The following is an 18,575-nucleotide window of genomic DNA, read 5'->3' on the forward strand; positions in this document are numbered from 1 at the left end:
TTCATGCAAGCATTTCCAGACTGATAAACATTCCTTAAAAATTAGAATATTGCATCTTGCAAGCACATAATAATTTTCAGATTATATAAAAAGACAAAAATTTCAACCAATGATTTGACAATAGTCAAAGGATGAAAGCTTTGATAGGACTATGTAATAAGTCATGGGGAAAACTCAAGAAAATAAAGGGAATCAAAGTCTGGGAAAAGTCTCTAGCTTTGATCTCTTAGTAAAATAGGAGCTTATCAAAGATCAATTAGGGAAAAAGAGATTGAGTTGACCCAAGCAAAACAGGCAGAATGTAAAAAATTGAGCGTTGAGAGATGGGTTCAAGGCAAATGTAGTCCTTCCATTAGATTAGTACTTGAAAGTGTCAGGTAGGCGTAAAGTTAATTTGCGTCTATTCCGTGAAATTACATGATATATGAACATTTGTCTAGTGATGTGTTATAAACCCTTCATGATCTCAAGCAAGTAAATCCAAGGGTATCTATACTTGGTACCCTAAGCCAATTGGTTTGGGAGCCACCTGCCCAAAACTCAATACAATGGTTCAATAGAAAGCTCGATAAACATGACAAAGATACATGACTATCAAAGCAATGGAGCCTCATAGTAGCCTGTGGAGTGTTGAAGCATTTTCCCTATAGGTGAAGGTCGACTTGAAATATTAAGTAAGAACAAGGATGAAAGAGCAAAAATGGCCAAATTCAAGAAAAAAATAATCAAAATGCCTGCTTGGAAAGCCAGGGTGGCTAGAGTCAATAATTCTTTGGTAAATAAAAAACGTAAGCTTCTTGTGATTATAAAGGGTAAGGACAGTGACAAATCCTGCACTAATAAACCTTGTGGCATAGAGAGTGACTCTTCCTATCTTATCATATAGAAATAGAAGAATAATCATCTCAAGTGAATCTAGTAACATTGGCTAAAAGAATCTGTCCTTGCAGTAAATGAAATCATACAAGTCATTACAAGATACAATAGATAAAAGCAAAGGAATTTTATCAAGTTTAGAAAGCCTTTTACAAGTTTACAAATATTTCACAAACACTCATATTTATGAGATTTTCTCGCTTCAGCACAAACAAGTGTACAAGCACATACATTCCATCGCATGAATTTTACAAGAATTTCACAAGCACTCACATTTTATATGAGATTTTTGTGCTTTAGCACACACAAGCATACATGTATTCCCATGCATGGTTTTCACAAAAAAAATCAAGTACTTTTCACAAGAATTGTACCAATATCAACATTGGGCATTTTTTCATGTATGTATTTCAAATGGATTTTCTTTTTCAAAGTCCAACTTCAAAAATTTCACCATTTTCAAGATAGGTGTTCAGTCTTTGCTAGTAAGAATCGTTGTCGACAAGTAGCAAAGAGGGGTATCTGTGAACACTCAAAATTTTCACAAATCTGAATGACCATTTTACCATTCACTATGATATTTTCAACTTGATTTTCAAAGACCAAATTTCAAGAACAAAGGGTCATTTCTGAGCCAAACAAACACTTTTTACATCATCATTGAACACCTAGACCCAAACCACCTAGGTTGTTCAAACTAAAAATTAGCATTTTACCACTGCATCATAGAATCTCAACTTCAGAAGTGAGAATTTTTCACCAAATTTCTAAGAATTGTGATGTTTGAGCAATTAGGTCATTTCTCAGCTTTACATAACCCTAGGATTTGCCAGTGTCAGTTCACTAGGGTTATCCCAGTTTGAAGTCAGCCCTCTTGTAGCTCAAAACAGCTCACCAGAACTCAAAACCAGTTTACTTTAAGGAAGATAAAGCTTTATTTCACTTACTATGGGTCACCCAACCTAAGTTTCAGTCTTATACTAAATTGCAGATTACCATTTGGCCTCTCTCTCCTATTTTCAAAGGTTTAAGCAGAATTTAAGGTCAACCTGAAAGAGTGAGCTGAAGCTGAACTAGGACCACGGTTATCATGTATAAATTAGGCTTTCTTTAGTTCTCTTTGAGTTCATTCATTTTGGTTTGAGTTAAATTTTGTTTTGAGTGATTTCTCTCTCTTGGTTTCAAGGGGTTTGAGCTAAATTTAAGCTTAATTCAAAAGAGTGAGCTGAAACCAAGCTAAGACCATGCTTATTATGTATAAATCAAGTTTTCCTTAGTTCAGTTTGAGTTCACTCATCCCAATTTGAGTTCAATTCAGTTTTGAGTGCTTTTTATAACAACCCGACCCACTCCTGGGCTCGGGCCCTGGTTTGGCGGATCCCAACCCGCCCCCTAGCAGTTTCGGCTTCAACCTTAAAAAGTCTAAGAACTAGGACAATCGACTCATTAATGACCCCCCGTTATAAGCCCTTGAAGATCTCTCACAATCTTCAATACGGGACTAAACTTTTGGCGTATTACAATCCACCCCCCTTAAAGCACAAGTGTTCATGTGTGTGGAACCCTAGGTCCGAGTGTTGAAACTGCTCTGATACCACTGTAACAATTCGACCCACTCCTGAGCTCGGATCCCTAGTCTAGTGGATTCCAACCCACCCCCTAGCAGTTTCGGCTCCAACCCCAAAAGGGCTAGGAACCAGGACCATCATCTCTAGGTGTACAAATACATAGATCCACATGTATATATATCTATACAAACTCAAAATACATGGGCTTCACGACAGATGCATAACTGAATACTTCCATACCTTTCAAATCCGAGATAAATTTTCAGCAGCAACCCTTTTATGCTTCTGGTTCTTTTCCAACAGTCCCTTCCCTTGATCTCAACCGTAAGAGAGCAGAGATGAGGATCTCTCCCTCTTTTTCTCCCTCTTTCTCTCGAATTCCCTGCTATTGGATGTTCCCCTCTATGGCTGCAGCAAAAGGAGTGATTAATTGCTGTAAAATAGGGTTAAATATACCCTCTACACAGCCTCCCTCCTTGCCATACGAATTTTGTTTTCAGTTTCTCTCGAGAATGGAATGACTTTTCAGTTTTCCCTCTTGCCATTTAATCTTTTCAATTACTTACTCTCAGTCAGGTTTAACTTAGGCAATACATTTGTTTCTTTCCAACACTGTCCCCTTGACAGTTTTCAGTTATTCCTTGCAACCTTTTAGTATACCATTTTTAACTCCTCCCAATATCAACGTTTCAATAATTAATGAAACAAAGGAGAAATCGTGGGTGTTACACTTTCTCTCTCCTAGTTTTAGGGGTTTGGGTTGAATTTAAGCTCAATTCAAAAGAAAGAGCTAAAAGCTAGCTAGAACCATGTTTATTATGTATAAATCAAGCTTCCATTAGTTTGGTTTGAGTTCATTCATTTCGAATTGAGTTCAATTCAGTTTTAAGTGTTTTCTTTCTCCTATTTTCAAGAGTTCGAACTGAATTTGATCTTAATCCAATTGAGTAAGCTGAAACCAAGTTGGGATTATGTTTATCATGTATGACTCAATAGTCCTTTAGTTTGGTTTGAGTTCATTTTAGTTCTGAAGGCTGTGGAACTCATTCCTAGTGCTTACTACACTCTATAAACTACTGTCGAGCTCAAGTTTGCAAAATTAAAGCAAAATTTTTCAATCTTTTAGCATGACCTTATACGTAAGTGGCTTTCCCTAGCACCCCCTGCTCCACTAGTGAAAATTCTAATAAAAATTAGATTTTTATGACCTTCCTTGACTTTACTTTATAAACAGGTTGTATATAGCTTGGTAATTTTTTTTTTCTAAAGTAATTGGGGAGGAATTTTCACCAAGACACCAAAGCCTATTTGGGAGCCTGGCTAACTCTAGAAATACACACGGGCAAAATTATCATTTTTGGTCCATATTCTTTTATCTGAACATGGGGTATAGTTCACATATATCTTCGTTTATGATTTTTCTTTTATTCTAAAACTTTAGTTCAGTTTCATCCCTTTATAAAAACCCATTTCAACCCAAAATCACACACAAGAGCATTCTGATCATTTGCCACCATGCACGTATTTTCATAAAACCTAACTTAAGAGACACATGAACCTAATTTAGCTTTTCATATACATTTCATGGATCTAGTAGGCCTGAGCTCATGCTCAACCTACCCCAGCACCTAGGCTGATCCTATGCCCAACCTAGGTCTAAACCAAATTTTTCAAAACTGAACCTAACCCAGGTCCAATCCATGTCATGCAGTTTGAACCCACCTAGCCTAGCTCGAGCCAGGTCTAGGTCCATTCTATTTTCAGATCTCCATTTCATATCTTTGATTTAAACCATATATCCAAGTCTTATTTCCATGTATGGATCTCATATCAAAGTCTCAAATCATAATCCAAATTTCAATACCATATCCAAATCCATCTTTTAGAATTTTCCTTAGATATGGACTTGGATCTAGGTCTTAGCATCAAACCCAGATCATCGATCCATATGTGAGCTTAATGCACATTATATCCCAAAAATTTATCCTAATTTTCTCATTCCATGTTTAATGTCAATTCTTACGTGAACACTTGAAATCGGTATCCATATGTGGTCGGAATGAACATTTTTCTAATTTATATCAAGTTTTAGGATAAGGTTTAAAAGTTTGTTTTCACCCCTTCATATTATTGTATCATTCGTCCTCTATACTCAATGTCAATCTAAATACTTTAGTAAGAATCAATCGACACTTCTTTGTGCACACATGGCTTTTCGTGGTTTTTGTGGAATTGAATTTGGAGTCCATAGGAGATCGCAATGAGCAAAATCCAATTGAAATCATGACTTTAGCCTAGTTTTGAGTTGAGAAGTCCCCTTCTCACGTCTACACACTTGAGCTATTCCTAAAGAAGTCCAAAAAATGGTAAAATTCCAATTGGGAACTCAAGAAAGGGTTTAGCTCAATACACAGAGTGTTGGTTCAGGCTGCATTAGCACTCAACTTAGACCTAACCAAGCTCAGTATGGGAGTCAGGGGAGAAGGTTTAGTAAGGTGCCAGCTTCATGTAATTTATTTTCCCTCTTCTTTCTTTTTTTTTTTAATTTTTAATTTAGTGTCTTTCTTTATGCATGTTTAGTTTAATTTTCTTTTTGCTTTTAGAATGCTTAGATTAGTTTTCTTTTCGGTTTTATCATGTCTAGCATACTTTATTTTTCTAACTTGCTTTAATAATGTTGTAGCTTAGCATGTTCATTTTCTATATTAGATTTATTTTAAAGTTCTTTAGGGTAGGAATAGAGATCAGGTATGTCCCTCACTTCCTTGTCTCTTCCTTTTAATTTCATCTTTTTGCTTATGTAGTTTTACTTACATCATGCTTAATATAGTTCTCTTTTACACTTTCTTTATCATGCATTGGGCTTATGTTTTAATATGCATCGAACCATCTTGAACCCACATGCACCTCTTCTCTAAAACCAGACTAGGTCAGCCCAGTAGCATACCCTGTGCTGTGTGCATCAGTCCGGATATGTGAAATCCTAAATCCAGCTTGATCCTTATGCAACAATCATCTCTAATCATAGTTTTTTTCTAAAATGTTTTAAAATTTAATCTCTTTAAATTATTTCAAAAACCCTAGGTTGTATAGGCAGAGAATCCAATCCTAGTTCAATTCTCTAAGACCTACCTCAGGCTAATATTGGAGCATATTACTTATAAATATAGTCCCACAGCCTAGGTCTAGTCTAACTTCCTTAAAACCTCATTCATATAAAATGAATGAAGTATATATCCTATGTCACACAGATTGACTGAGACCAAACACACTTGTTAGAGTCAAACCCTTCCCAAGTGGGTTCAAATCCAGTATTAGGACAGGGGGATTGTCATCGGTGAATTGGATTTTGTTTCTGTTCGATGATTTTTTATGGCATCTGTGCGATTGTTCCGTACCCTTGAAATTTATGTTTTGCCTTGTCTATTTGTGTCTCTTGTTTTTCTAAGTTAGCATTTGGGGTTTTGAAGGCACAAAATGAAGTGATCAACACAAGAGAGTAATAGCTTAATTAATGTCTTAGAGTCGTAAACCATACACTATAAACATTTACGACCTAAGGCAACCGAGTCACAAAGTCAACTTGCTAACCCAGCAACCCATGCCTCAGCCAAGTGGCCAACTATGGATGTATACTAACCCTCCAACCTATATCCCATCCCTCCTCGTGTTTCCCATTCTTACTTAATCTTCCTTCTGTTAGCATGAGTTGACTCTCCAAACATGGGAGGGCTCAAGATGCATTCGCCATGTTCGATGGAATGATTGATCAAGGATTAGAGCCAAGGTTGACCAGTTACAGTACAATGGTTCATGGAGAAGGATGGATGATGCAATTAGTCTTTGTCATCAGATGAAAGTGAATCGTTTCGGGGATTATTTACAATTAATTGGTTTATGAGTTTTGCAATATTCTCAAGATTGATGAAGCCATGAAAAATTTTCAAGAAATCATAGAAAAAGGTTCTAAATCTGATGCAGTTACTTTAAACATATTGATGAATGAGTTTTGCAAGGCTGGGGAGATTGGCACTACCAGAAGGCTCTTCCTTGACATGAAAGAACAAGTTTGACATATTCAGGCAAATTTGGAGATTTAGTCAAGCCTTCCCCAAAGGTAGAACAACACTCAATAACCAGTTTCCAGAAAGGAATGTTTATATACATGCGTAAGGCATATGAGATGTTGAAGCTAGTGAGAGTAAGATTTAGTGGAAATAATCTGCAAGCAAGTTCTTTGTTTCCATGTTTGTTGTAGACTACTTTATGCTGCTGATGGACAACTTTTTTTTTTCCCCTTGATTTGGATATGAATTTCGAAAAGCGGTACAGGAATTTTTCAGAGATTAGGGAGGGTACACGAATGAATATCTATCAAGTAAGAAGCTCGTATTGCAAGGGGATTGTCCATCAAATGGTGAATGTTTGCTGCTGCCATTTTACATCAAGGGATTGCAAAACTGGTGCTTCTGAAGTTTTCTGCTGCCATTTTCTGTTTAGACACTTGATTCGCGTCGGCAAGTTGTTTGGTGAATGTAATATAAATGGCTTATGATCTCCTGTATATTGTTTGAATAGAAGGATGATAAAATGTGTATACTGTATAGTGTTGCTTATTCTCCTCTTACTGTTGACCTGAACATGACCCGATTACTTGGGAAAGTTATGCTGAAAGCGGCAAGATATGTGGTGGCAAAATATATCTTTTATTTGGATAAATTTTTGTGGCCTTCACAAGTTAAATTTTGAATGAAGAAAAGAATTTCTCTCTTTCATTATTCCAATAAATTCATTTAAATAAAAAAAGTACTGAAATTTTTGTTTTGGTCACCAAGGGACCCCTTATATTTAACCATGGTTTATCTAAGGGTGGTGAATATAAGACATATGAAATATACGGAAAATATTGGCCGTGATTTGAGAAAGTCTTCGACACTTGAGCGTGTCCCTCTCTCGCTCTTACTGTTCTCTCTCTCTTCCTCTTAGACCATAAAGCTTGAGAGAGAGAAACCCTAACCCTCGAGCTGAACCGAGATCCGGTCCCCGACAGCTTTCCTCCGCCTTACCTATCTCTTTCTCTCTCTCAACCACAAACAAGGAAAATGGGAGTCTTCACGTTTGTGTGCAGAAGCAACGGCGGCGACTGGAGCGCCAAGCAGCTCTCTGGCGACCTAGAGGGATCCGCCTCCTCTACTTTTGACCTCCAGAGGAGGCTCGTCCAGGCTGCCCTTTCTTGCGACTCATCCGGGCCCGTCCAATCCTCCTTCTCCCTCATCACGCCTTCATCTGCTGTCTTTCAGGTATCATCTCCACCACTAGTTTTCGTTTTATTTGTTGTTTTGCTTTTCGGCATTTGTGGAGCTTCATCGATCGTTGTAGGCTGCGATTTCTTTCTTCATGGTAGTATTCCTCTTCGTTTTCTTTTGGATTAGCATGTACGGAAAAAATCACTCTTTTTTTGAGTTTTATGGATCTTTTTCATGATGTAATGGAAAAATTACAACTTTTTGAGGTTTTGACGATAATTTTTCCCTTATATTTATGGTGGCAATCTTTTTATAAGTACGCTTGAATCGGCGTCTGTAGGTAATTTGCATTAATTGTGTTTTCGTTGATTTTGCTTCTGTTTTTCTGGACTCTTCATCTCTTTTCCTTCCGTTATTTTATACAATTGAGTCGATCTTATCAGGTTTCGATGAAATTCCTTTCTTATATCCGTGTTTCTGGATTGTTCTTTTATACTAGTGTTGCTATTTGGTATATGCACAATAGTTCATTCCCTTAAGTGTTAGGTACCCAACGGATAATCCGAAAACCCTAGTGAGATTTTTTGAAGATAGCTGAAGATTTATGTCTTTAGCAAGCCTCCAAGTCCTAACACATCGGCCTTAACAGGCGATGTCGTCCCAGGATTAGATGTTTCTTGCTTTTGATTATTTCTTAATCCAAGAGGCTCCCTAGTATTCTCATTGGGAATCTCCTCTACTGCAATATTACTTTGCTGATTGGCGTATATATAACATTTCAGTGCTTTTTATAGAAAACTATGGGGTGATTTGGGTGTCCAACGTAATATTAGGGCCTTACACCACCAGCATCCTAAAAAACTCCCGTTTCCACAGGTGGTGTCCTTGGTCGCCCTTTCCTGGATGGTTCTTATTTTGGGTGTTTCATCCCAGGATGTATTTATTCTTTTCAATTTTGTGTTGACTAGGCAATGGTGGTTTATGTTGCTGCTACTTTAATTTGGTGTTTTGATCCGGAAATTAAGTTATCATTCAAAAATTTTCTCATACACTTGCTCCAATGTTTTTGTTATCCTTATCCGCTGTTAGTGTCGTCTCTTTAGTAGAACAATCTTCCATTCCCCCTTTGACTTTTTATTTATTTATTTTTTTTATGGTGGGGGTTGGGGGAGGGGAGCGGGGGAATTAAGCGGTACAGGCTTTATGTGTATGAATTATTTAATCTTTTTTTTTTTATTGCATATTTTTGTTGTTTCGTTGGTTAGGATTGGCCAATCTCTATTGATAAGATATTATTCAAAATTCTTGTATGACTATCGCAGTTCACAAAATCATAAGGTATTTGGGAATCTGGATTTCCATAGCAACATCTTTAGAGACGAACTGTATGTGAGAATGTAAACATATGGTGTCGTTTAGAAATATCAGCTTGTGAAATCCAATGATAAATTTGCTATCATAATATAAATGCGCTAACCATGAGTCAGTTTTACAGCAAAGCCACGTCTGCTATGTGATTCTCAAAAAATGGACCATGATCTGATAAAGCTAAAGTTTACATGTCTTCACTGGGGCATACTTCGATTGAATGTACCAAATATGATCTTTTTAGTTGTTATCTCACTTGAACTAACGGAGGTTCTGATTAATTGCATCGGGTCTCAGCTCACGTGATCATTTGGCTTTGAGATCCTTGGGATTAAGATCAGACTTTTTCCCTTTGATCTTATATCACACCTTTTGTCAGTGGTAAATGGTAAAGGGGGAATCTTGAATGTATATCATAGATCAGACCTGAGATCTTCGTTTTATGAACTGTGGATTTTGGTGCAGATTACTTGACACATTAGCTATGGCTCATCGGATTTATGAGTGTAATAGTAACAGAAAATGTGGTTTTTATAAAAAAAAACTTGAAAAAAAAACGCGATAAATTAAATGGCAGTTTAAAACTAAAAAAAGCGTTTTTCTGAAAAAAACGTTAAAAACGAAAATAACACGTTTTTTTGTGTTTTTTCAGTTTTTCAGTTTTTTTAATGCAAAGCAGTTTTTTTTTTATTTGTTGGAAATCTACTTATATTTTGATGTTTGTGGTATTAGTTTCTCACTTATTTTATTTTTCTTTCATTTTTAGATTTTAAAATTTTACCGTATTTGCCCGCTTTTTTTTAAGTTCGCCGTATTATACCCGAGAAAAAGATGTTATTTGTGACTATTAAGTTCCTTGTTCTTTCAAACAACCTATGGATGCATGAATGATCATTTAACTGCAGTTTTAGTAAATTAAGGTTTTGATCTTGTGCTAGGTGGTCATTGGAGGTGGTGGTGGAGGGGCTTTCGTTGGAGGAGGAGCAGTAGCAGCGGGTGGATCTAGTGCTCCAGCTGCTGCACCGGAGCCTGCAGCAGAAGAGAAAAAGGAAGAGAAGGAAGAAAGTGATGAGGATATGGGTTTCTCTCTTTTTGATTAGTCTGCATTTAAGTTCTGGGACTGCTTTACGTCCGTGTTATTTCTTTTGTCGGTGGTGAAAATTTTGGAATAGGGAATGGTAATCTCTTAAGCATTGTAGACAGGATTTCTGGAAATTATCTGCATTTTGAACTGATTGTTATTACTCCAAACTTGCTATAAAATTCTCTAAGTTTCATTACATTGTTCTTTTTGCAGAAATGTGGGGTAAGTTGTGTTCATTACATTGTTCCTTTTGCAGAAATATGGGGTAAGTTGTGTTGTTTTATTGTGTTTTAGGATGCTGATATACCACTTGTCATGAATTGTGGATAAACATCTCTGAATTCAAAGAGGGTGGTGTTAATATCTTGACTTTACCCGTTTATTTAGATTTCCAGTTGCATCAAACTCTGGAGCGTAAGAAATGAATCCTTAATGTCGACCTCCAAACTCCATTTTGTCTTTTGCCGGTGAATATGGTCAGACTTCTCTGTTAATTGAAGTTATCACTATAAATTGGTCGGTATCGCTTTGTACGGAATGTCTTCTTGTGGAGTCTAAGATTCATTTTTAGGTAATGAACACAAAATTAAACTAAAGTAGTAGGAAAAGCTGTTTAATTTGTGAGATGAATCTGACTATGAATTAAATATGGATGTATTTTCCATTTGAAAAATTCCAAATATGTGTCAATTTATTTTTTATGAATGACATGAGAAGAGATTTTCCATTTGAAGCATAATCCTTGCAGCTGTTTTCTGGGAAGAATTTGGAAGCATATTTGTCCACCCTATGTTGTTCTTTGTTTGTAACTTCTGAGAGATCGATTGTATTGTCATCTATTGATCCAGTACTAGCATGGCAAGCCTTAGCAAGGAAGCAATTGAAGTGATAATCGCCAAGGCATCACCAAAGTGCAGAAAACTAGGAATTTTGAAATGCTTCAAGTACGTCTTCCCAATGGCCAACTTCAAAATCATATCCATGTAAGGTTACTAGATTTAATTTGATACTTGGATACTGAATATTTGGATAGTTAATGACAAACAAATGCCATAACCGTTTGGTAATAAAAACAAGTGTCCTTGTCATATCTGTCTTTGGAATACGTGTCCTAAAGGAGTTTTTGTCTATGTGGACAAGTGTATGCTTGGCCATAGGTAGCCAGTAGACAACATGCTCAACTTGTTTTTCGCGGAATTTGTTTAAATCATGGGATGGACATATGCAAACCAAGTTTGCATTTTTTGCGGTTTGCCATTGGGGTTCCTTTATTGGGGTTTTGGGGATTTTATTTGGGATTTGGAGATGGTGTTTGACGTTGGCGCATCCATTGGGGTTTGCTTAGTGGGTTTTGTCGCTAGGTCTTGCTAATGTCGCCATTTGTTTTTGTCATTCGGTGTTCCCACTTCCCAGTAATAGTTGTTGGGCTCTGCTGTTGAGATTCCATGTTGCTGCTATTGGATTTTGAGTTGGTCCTTCTGTCGTCACTGTTGGGCGTTGCCGTGCCCGTCAGATTTCTCCATTGGGGTTTTGCCTCTCCTGCACATTCTACCGATGGTGTTCTGCTTTGTCGTTGGGCCATTGGGACTTCCGGTTCGTTCATTTCCGCCGTTCGGTTCTGGGTTTTTCCACTCTTCTTAATGGCTTTCGCCTCTGTCCCGGTGCTTTCTGCTGTGTGGTTCTACCACTACTGCTTGTTTTTCGGATGTTGAGGTTCTGATGTTGGGTTGCCACCCAAGGTTATATTGCTGCCATCGTATATCCTGCTGTCTAGGTATACTTCCAAAGTGCAGTCTAGGTTTACTTGATTCTATCCCTTGATGCATTTACATAATTATTTTAGAACCCAGATTAAGCCTCATCGCGCCACTCCCCGTCAGCATGGGCACCCTTGGAAAGAGCTCAATCATGGCTAACTGATGCTTTTAAGTGGGACATGAAACTGACATCCAAACACGCCTACAAATTAGACCTGGCCCTATGCCTGAAACCGGAGCCCAAGCTGGATACCCAATAACCCAGCCCGGGTTTTGCTTGGCCTGATTAAAATAAAAAAACATTTTTCAAATATAAAATAATTTTTTTAAATATAAAAGATATTTTAATGATAATATATATTATTATTAAATAAAAATAAAAAAAATAAAAAATTTAATTAGGCTGACCTAGACCCAGGCCCAATCGAACCAAGTACTGTGTACCCATCGGGTACTTAGGCCCGTTGCCTACCTTAGTAGAAGATCACAAAGATATGTGGCTTGGGAGAGCAAGGGTGATTTGGGAATTAGAGGTGGCATGGCTTTAAATTCTGGTAGGAACTATGGGTAGATGGTCAAAGGTTAATCCAGGTCACCATTACCTCTAATTTCCCCATGAATGACGGATTAGGACCCTAATCAAATTAATTTAATTAATTGGGGATTTGTATATGAACAGTATATTATCAGATTTAATCAACCAATAGGGGCAAGCTGGGTGCGCCACTAAGGGTGACATCAGCCATGGTGGGCTCCAACCAATTTCTATCAACAAAATGATGGTAAAATAATAATAATAATCTATTTATAACTAGCGGCACCCCCATGGGGTGGCAACTTAGAGAGAGAGAGAGAGAGAGAAAAGGGCCAATGCCCACAGGAACCGTGCAGGACATAGGGAACAACTGCGCAGGGGTCTGGCAGTCTGATCTTTTAGGTATGATTTAATTTTTCAGACTTTTAGTATGTTAAATTAATGTATTTCGAGTTCCTGACTTACACATGGGCATTTTGTGTGCATGATGAATGATATGGCCTCTTGTGATTGCTATGTAATAGCAGGCATGGGGCCTAATACCTGATATGTAGTCCGATACCTGGCTGATTATGTGTCAGGCTTGCTGGTTATTTGAATTCGAGTCAACCCAATAAAAGAAACTTGCTGAATCAGGCTAGCTCAAGCTGGGAAATGAAGGCGCGACTTAGCCCGACGATATATACATTTTAAACCCCATGTCTCTACATTGTTTTGCTCTCTCTCTCTCTCTCTCTTTATGTATATATATATATATATATATATATATATATATTGTGCTCCTAAAGAAATTTTTGGCGTGTTATGGATGGCTTCCTTTAAAAAGTTTTGGTATTTGGTCGAGCATCTCTTTAGAAACTTTTGATGTGCTGCTGAAAGTTCCCAAGATATTTGAAAAAGAAATATTAAGAGTTTTAAATAAGGATGGACATCAATCTGGATTTCCAACTGTTGTAAAGATGGCGGTTTGGTCCGGCCCAATAACTAAGTGGGCCTGGCTTGGGCTGCCAAAAGATCCTATGGTCTGCCCAAGCTCAGGTTTGTCTAGCCTCAGTCCGACTCGGCGTATTCCGGTACCCAGCGCTATTAGCATATGCCTTGAATTTTTAAGTTTGAAGTCTGTTTAGTCAGTTAAATTTTTGTCGATTTTGGTTTTCGACACCTCCCAAATTGTACTCGTGTGGGTGGTGGGACATGTGACAGAAGTTAGAATATGTGCTTTCACGACTTAGCAAACCTGGTTGCAGCCAGAATGTGCTGGAAAACGGCCACAATCTTCGGATTTGGCAAGTCGACTGATTGGGATGAGATTATCCGTTCCATAATGCCAAGGGTTATAAACTTAAATGAAATAGGGGCACAGATTTAATTTCAGACAGGGCAAGGCATAGATAAGTCCATCATTAAGCGGAATGAGGGACACTTTAATGTGAGTTTAAGGCTGGTTAATTATTTGATTAGGAGGGGTTAATTAGTGATTAAACTCAGGTTCAACGTAATTAACTAGGGTCAATCGTTTGGATTTGGATATGTGAGAGATTCAAACTTAGATTAGAACAGAGATTGGAGTTCAAGTTTTTGGACATGGACCTCAGACCTTGGACATATTCAGCTTGAGTCCAAGAATCGGCTTAGCCCCTTTAGATCCTGATCCTCGATCTCAAATTAGACTTGGACTGTGTCCAAGATCCAGTGTGCCTTATTGGATCTCGATCATGGAACATGAATGGACCTAGGTTGATTCCAACACCCAGACAACCCAAATTGATATAGATCCGGATACTAGATCCGGATTAGGTTTGATTTTGGATCTAATATCCAGTCCAATTGGATCTGGGTCTCAGACCCTGAACAAAATTGTATCAGATCCATGGTCCAGTCAATTCTAATGGATCTGGGCTTTGAACTTGGAATGGACTTATACTGGATCTAAGATCCAAATCGAGCTTTATTTTGGATCAAGCCCAGTTGGGGCCGGCTAGGCCGGGGCTGGGTGACCATGAGCCCACCCTCTATCCGCCCCTTGTGAGTACTAGTAACATGCTAGATCAATTTAATCAAAACGTGCTTAGGGTGTTCAAAGTAGTAAACAGCCTGTGAGGCCCCTACCCTGAGTTTGTAAGTATAACCAAACGAACTAGGATTTTGAGGAATCGTCCTCACCACTAACTTTGACTAGACCTCTATAGCGTGCGGCAAGATTACGCCAACACCCGAGAGCCCAGAAATGGCAATTGCTAATTTAAGCTGCATACGGATATGGGTCATCGGTCAGCTAATTAAATAAAAGGTTAAGACTCGCAGTGCATTCCTGACACCTAATATGTCGTCCACCCTTGCATTTATGCAGCCACCCATTGTCCTATGACTAACGAATGGTATGATGGCTTGGAATGAGGGCCCAGATGGGGCATGGACAAATTCTGCAGTTGAGCAGCATTTGTCAGTGAACTAAGGTCCAAAGCGGGTGCATGTATCCGCTGCTGCTACTGCTGAGCAGCTTTGTGATTGAGACAAAAACCAAGGAGGCGCACATAACTACTACCGATGAACAACAAGGTAATTTGATGGGCATGATTTAGTTTGATTTGCAAAGGGCACATAAACAGTTGATGTGAAAGGCCAATGGCTGAGCTATGAGGTGTTATAGAATTCTTGACAAGATGAATCACATTCTAATTGTCACAATATAAAACATACTTTTGTTAAGCAAAACCAAGTTTCTGCTTAAACTTTTTCATCTATAACAAGCCTCTATCACTACAATAAACTCTGCGTCTATAGTAGAAAGTATCAGCATCACCTGTCATATCTGAATCTTTGTAACCTACCAAAGTAAGTTTCTGTCCACCAAAATATGAACACATATTACTAGTGTCTTGAAGATATCTCAAAATCCATTTCACAACATTCTAATGCTCTTTACTAGGATTTGAGAGAAATTTGTTGACACTCCAACTCAATATCTGACCTCGTATATACCATAACATGTATTAAACTACCAACAGCTGAAGCATATGTAATCTTATGCATGCCTTCTTTCTCTTTATCTGTAGAAAGACTCTACTTCATACTCAGCTTAAATTGTGCTCCAAGTAGAGTACTCATGGCTTTAGCCTTGTTCGTATTGAATCTTTGAAGTACATTTTCAACTTATTTTTCTTGTTATAACCACAACCTTTTTGCTTTTCTACCACGAACAACTTTCAAGCTAAAATTTGATTTGCAAGTCTAAAATCTTTCATGGCAAATGTTTTGCTCAATTCTTTCTTAAAGTTAGCAATGCTTGAAGTATTCTTACCAACAATGAGTATACCATCAACATAGAGCAACAAAATAACAAAGTCATCATCTGAAAATTTCTTAACAAAAACACAGTGGTCTGAAGTAGTCCTTTTGTAACTATGCTCATTCATATCAGACTCAAACTTTCTATACTACTATCTAGGAGTTTGCTTTAAACCATACAAGTTTTTTCTCAATCTACAAACATAGTCATGTATATTTCTTCTTTTAAGTTCATAATGGGGAAAGGTTGTCTTCACATCCATCTGTACAACTTCTAGATTTAAACTTGTTGCCACACTTAAGGCAACTCTAATGGAAGACATTTTAACAAGAAGTGAAAATATTTCTTTAAAATCAACACATTTCTTTTGAAAAAAACCTTCCACAACCAACCTATCATTATATAGTGGGTGACAAGAGTTTTCATCATTTTTTACTCTAATGGAAGGCAATTTAACAACTCTAATGAGCATTTTCAACTCAAATCATGTTGATTGGAAGGGGAATCCGAAGACACCAATATCCCAGATCACATAGAGAATTCACTGGCCGATCGATGAAGATTTCGTCCATCGCATCCCCCAATTCCTCCTCGGTCTTGGGAAATCTTAGTAATCCGATGACACATTCTCCCTTCTACATCTGTTAATCATTTAACTATGGAATTCTGAATTGGTGTGAACTCTGCATACCGGAACTCCCGCAAGAGACCCGCTGGAGAAGAAGTCGTGTTTGAATGCTGGGCTGAGTTTCGCATCTTGCTGTTCACCTGTGAGGATTAGCCGACGCTAACTCTAGTGCCACAAGAGATTGCAGTGACGCTTTCAGCTGTTAGAGATAGTGTCCTCCAACCAACCTTACAAATGCAGTTCATCTGAGACATATCAGCTGTTTACAGCACTGCATCCCCGATTTCAATTACGGAAATTGGGCTGGAAATTTCTCTGCTTGGACTCTCATTGTCTCCATATGCTCAAGCATGCTATCTAACCAGTTTAGGTGTGTGAGTTTCCCTGAACTTGTCCCAACTCATGTCTGACCGCCGTCATCTCCTGTCGCACCTCTGCATTTGCCCTCTCGAAATTTGTAGCAAGTACATACTGTCCACGTCGGTCTGTTGTCTCCTCATCAGACTCGATCAGTTTGCTTCCACCACGAGCCATAATCATCATGCAGGCTCTGATACCAACTGATATGTCTCCACTAGATCATTCGGCGAGGTGGCTAACGATATCACTCTCCTATCAGCTATACAAAGTATTACCCTACCGGACAGCAACCTCAGCTAAATATTGCACTAGGATGAGGTACACAGATGGGGTTAAACCCTCCCAAACTCTCCATGACAATTACAACACAGTACTAGAAGGCTGTAAACATGCGTTTGATATAATATAGCGCTCAGCCTAACTCAACAAACCATGCTGTCATCACACATTCAAACACAATGACCAAACCACGTATGCAATCCCTAACGAGCAAACCACACTCGTTCCCTGGGTAGGCTAAACAAGTGTAGAAGTCAGGACTCAACCTTCAACTATAGGAGTCTAACAACAAGTGAACATATTTCATTAAAATCAACACATTTCTTTTGAGAAAAACCTTCCACAACCAACCTAGCATTATATAGTGGGTCACAAGATTTTTCATCATATTTTACTCTAAAAACCTAACGATTCTTGAAAGCCCCTTTACTTTTAGCAACTACACAAGCTCAAAGGTATGATTGTTAGATAAAGATTGCATCTCATCTTCCATGGGTTCAATCGACTTTTTTTTGTTGCATATCCTACATAGCTTCTTTATAGCTCTCTGGTTCTTTACCATTTGTCAACAAAACATGCTCATGTGTAGGATATCAAATAGATGGTCATCTCTTCCTAGTGAATCTACAAACTGACTTTGTATCTGAAGAAGAACCAACTTCAAACTGTCTACTGTCATCAACATCAGACACATCTAATTAATCAATATTATGCTGCGATCTTCAACATCCTCATGTGTATCATCTTCAACCAAATTTGCGAATGCATACAAAAGAGCATAATCTATATCAATTGTCTTGCCTTTACATTGACATGTCTTATCAATTGTTTTATCAATATCTTCAATATTCTAATTCTCAACAAAAACTACATCTCTGATTCTAACAAATTTCTTTTCAATAGAATCATACACTCTGTACCCAAACTCATCTTGACCATACCTCAAAAATACATACTGATGTGTCTTTGCTTCCAACTTAGATCTTTCAACTTTTGAAACATGTACAAATGCTTTGCATCTAAAAACACATGAATGATCATATAACACATTCTTGCTAGATCAAAGTCTATTTGGAACATTACTATTCAAATAAATGTGAGGAGACAAATTAACTATATGTGCAACATTGTATAAAGCTTCGCCTGAAAAAGAATTAGGCAATTATGTGTCAGATATCATACATCTCACTTTTTTAATAAGAGTTCTATTCATCCTCTCAGTTACATCACTTAACTGAAGAGTTTTAAAATGAGTCTTTTGATGTCTTATGTCATCAATCCTATAGTATTCATCAAAGGGACCTAAATACTCACCTCTATAGTCACTACGTATGTACTTCAATTTTCTTTGAGTTTGACTCTCAACAATAACATGAACTTGTTTGAATGTATCAAGCGGTTGTTCATTCCTCTTCAAAGTGTAGGCTCACACATTTCTTGATTGATCATCAATAAAAATGACAAAATAAAATGCACCACCATATGTACTAGCATTCAATGGGCTACAAACATATAAATGAACAAGCTCTAACAATTTCTCTCTTTTAAATCTCTCTAATGGCTTCAAGAATCAATGAAAAACAAG

General features: G+C 37.7%; 1 protein-coding gene across 1 annotated transcript; it reads left to right on the plus strand.

Annotated features, from left to right (window-relative positions):
- The first annotated feature begins 7,387 nt into the window (after positions 1-7,387).
- LOC116246758 (60S acidic ribosomal protein P3) lies at positions 7,388-10,338 on the plus strand. Its single transcript, XM_031618621.2, has 2 exons — positions 7,388-7,744; positions 9,997-10,338. The coding sequence occupies exons 1-2, from the start codon at positions 7,547-7,549 to the stop codon at positions 10,156-10,158; spliced, it is 360 nt and encodes a 119-aa protein (XP_031474481.1). The 5' UTR covers positions 7,388-7,546; the 3' UTR covers positions 10,159-10,338.
- Positions 10,339-18,575: the final 8,237 nt, after the last annotated feature.

This window comes from Nymphaea colorata, chromosome 2 (genome assembly GCF_008831285.2).
Source record: "Nymphaea colorata isolate Beijing-Zhang1983 chromosome 2, ASM883128v2, whole genome shotgun sequence".
Classification (NCBI taxonomy): Eukaryota; Viridiplantae; Streptophyta; class Magnoliopsida; order Nymphaeales; family Nymphaeaceae; genus Nymphaea; species Nymphaea colorata.

Excerpts from the sequence above, each read along its gene's own strand:
- LOC116246758 (XM_031618621.2), top strand. The coding sequence starts at position 7,547 with ATGGGAGTCTTCACGTTTGTGTGCAGAAGCAACGGCGGCGACTGGAGC. Across the intron at positions 7,745-9,996 it reads CTTCATCTGCTGTCTTTCAG|GTGGTCATTGGAGGTGGTGG; the intron begins GTATCATCTCCA and ends ATCTTGTGCTAG.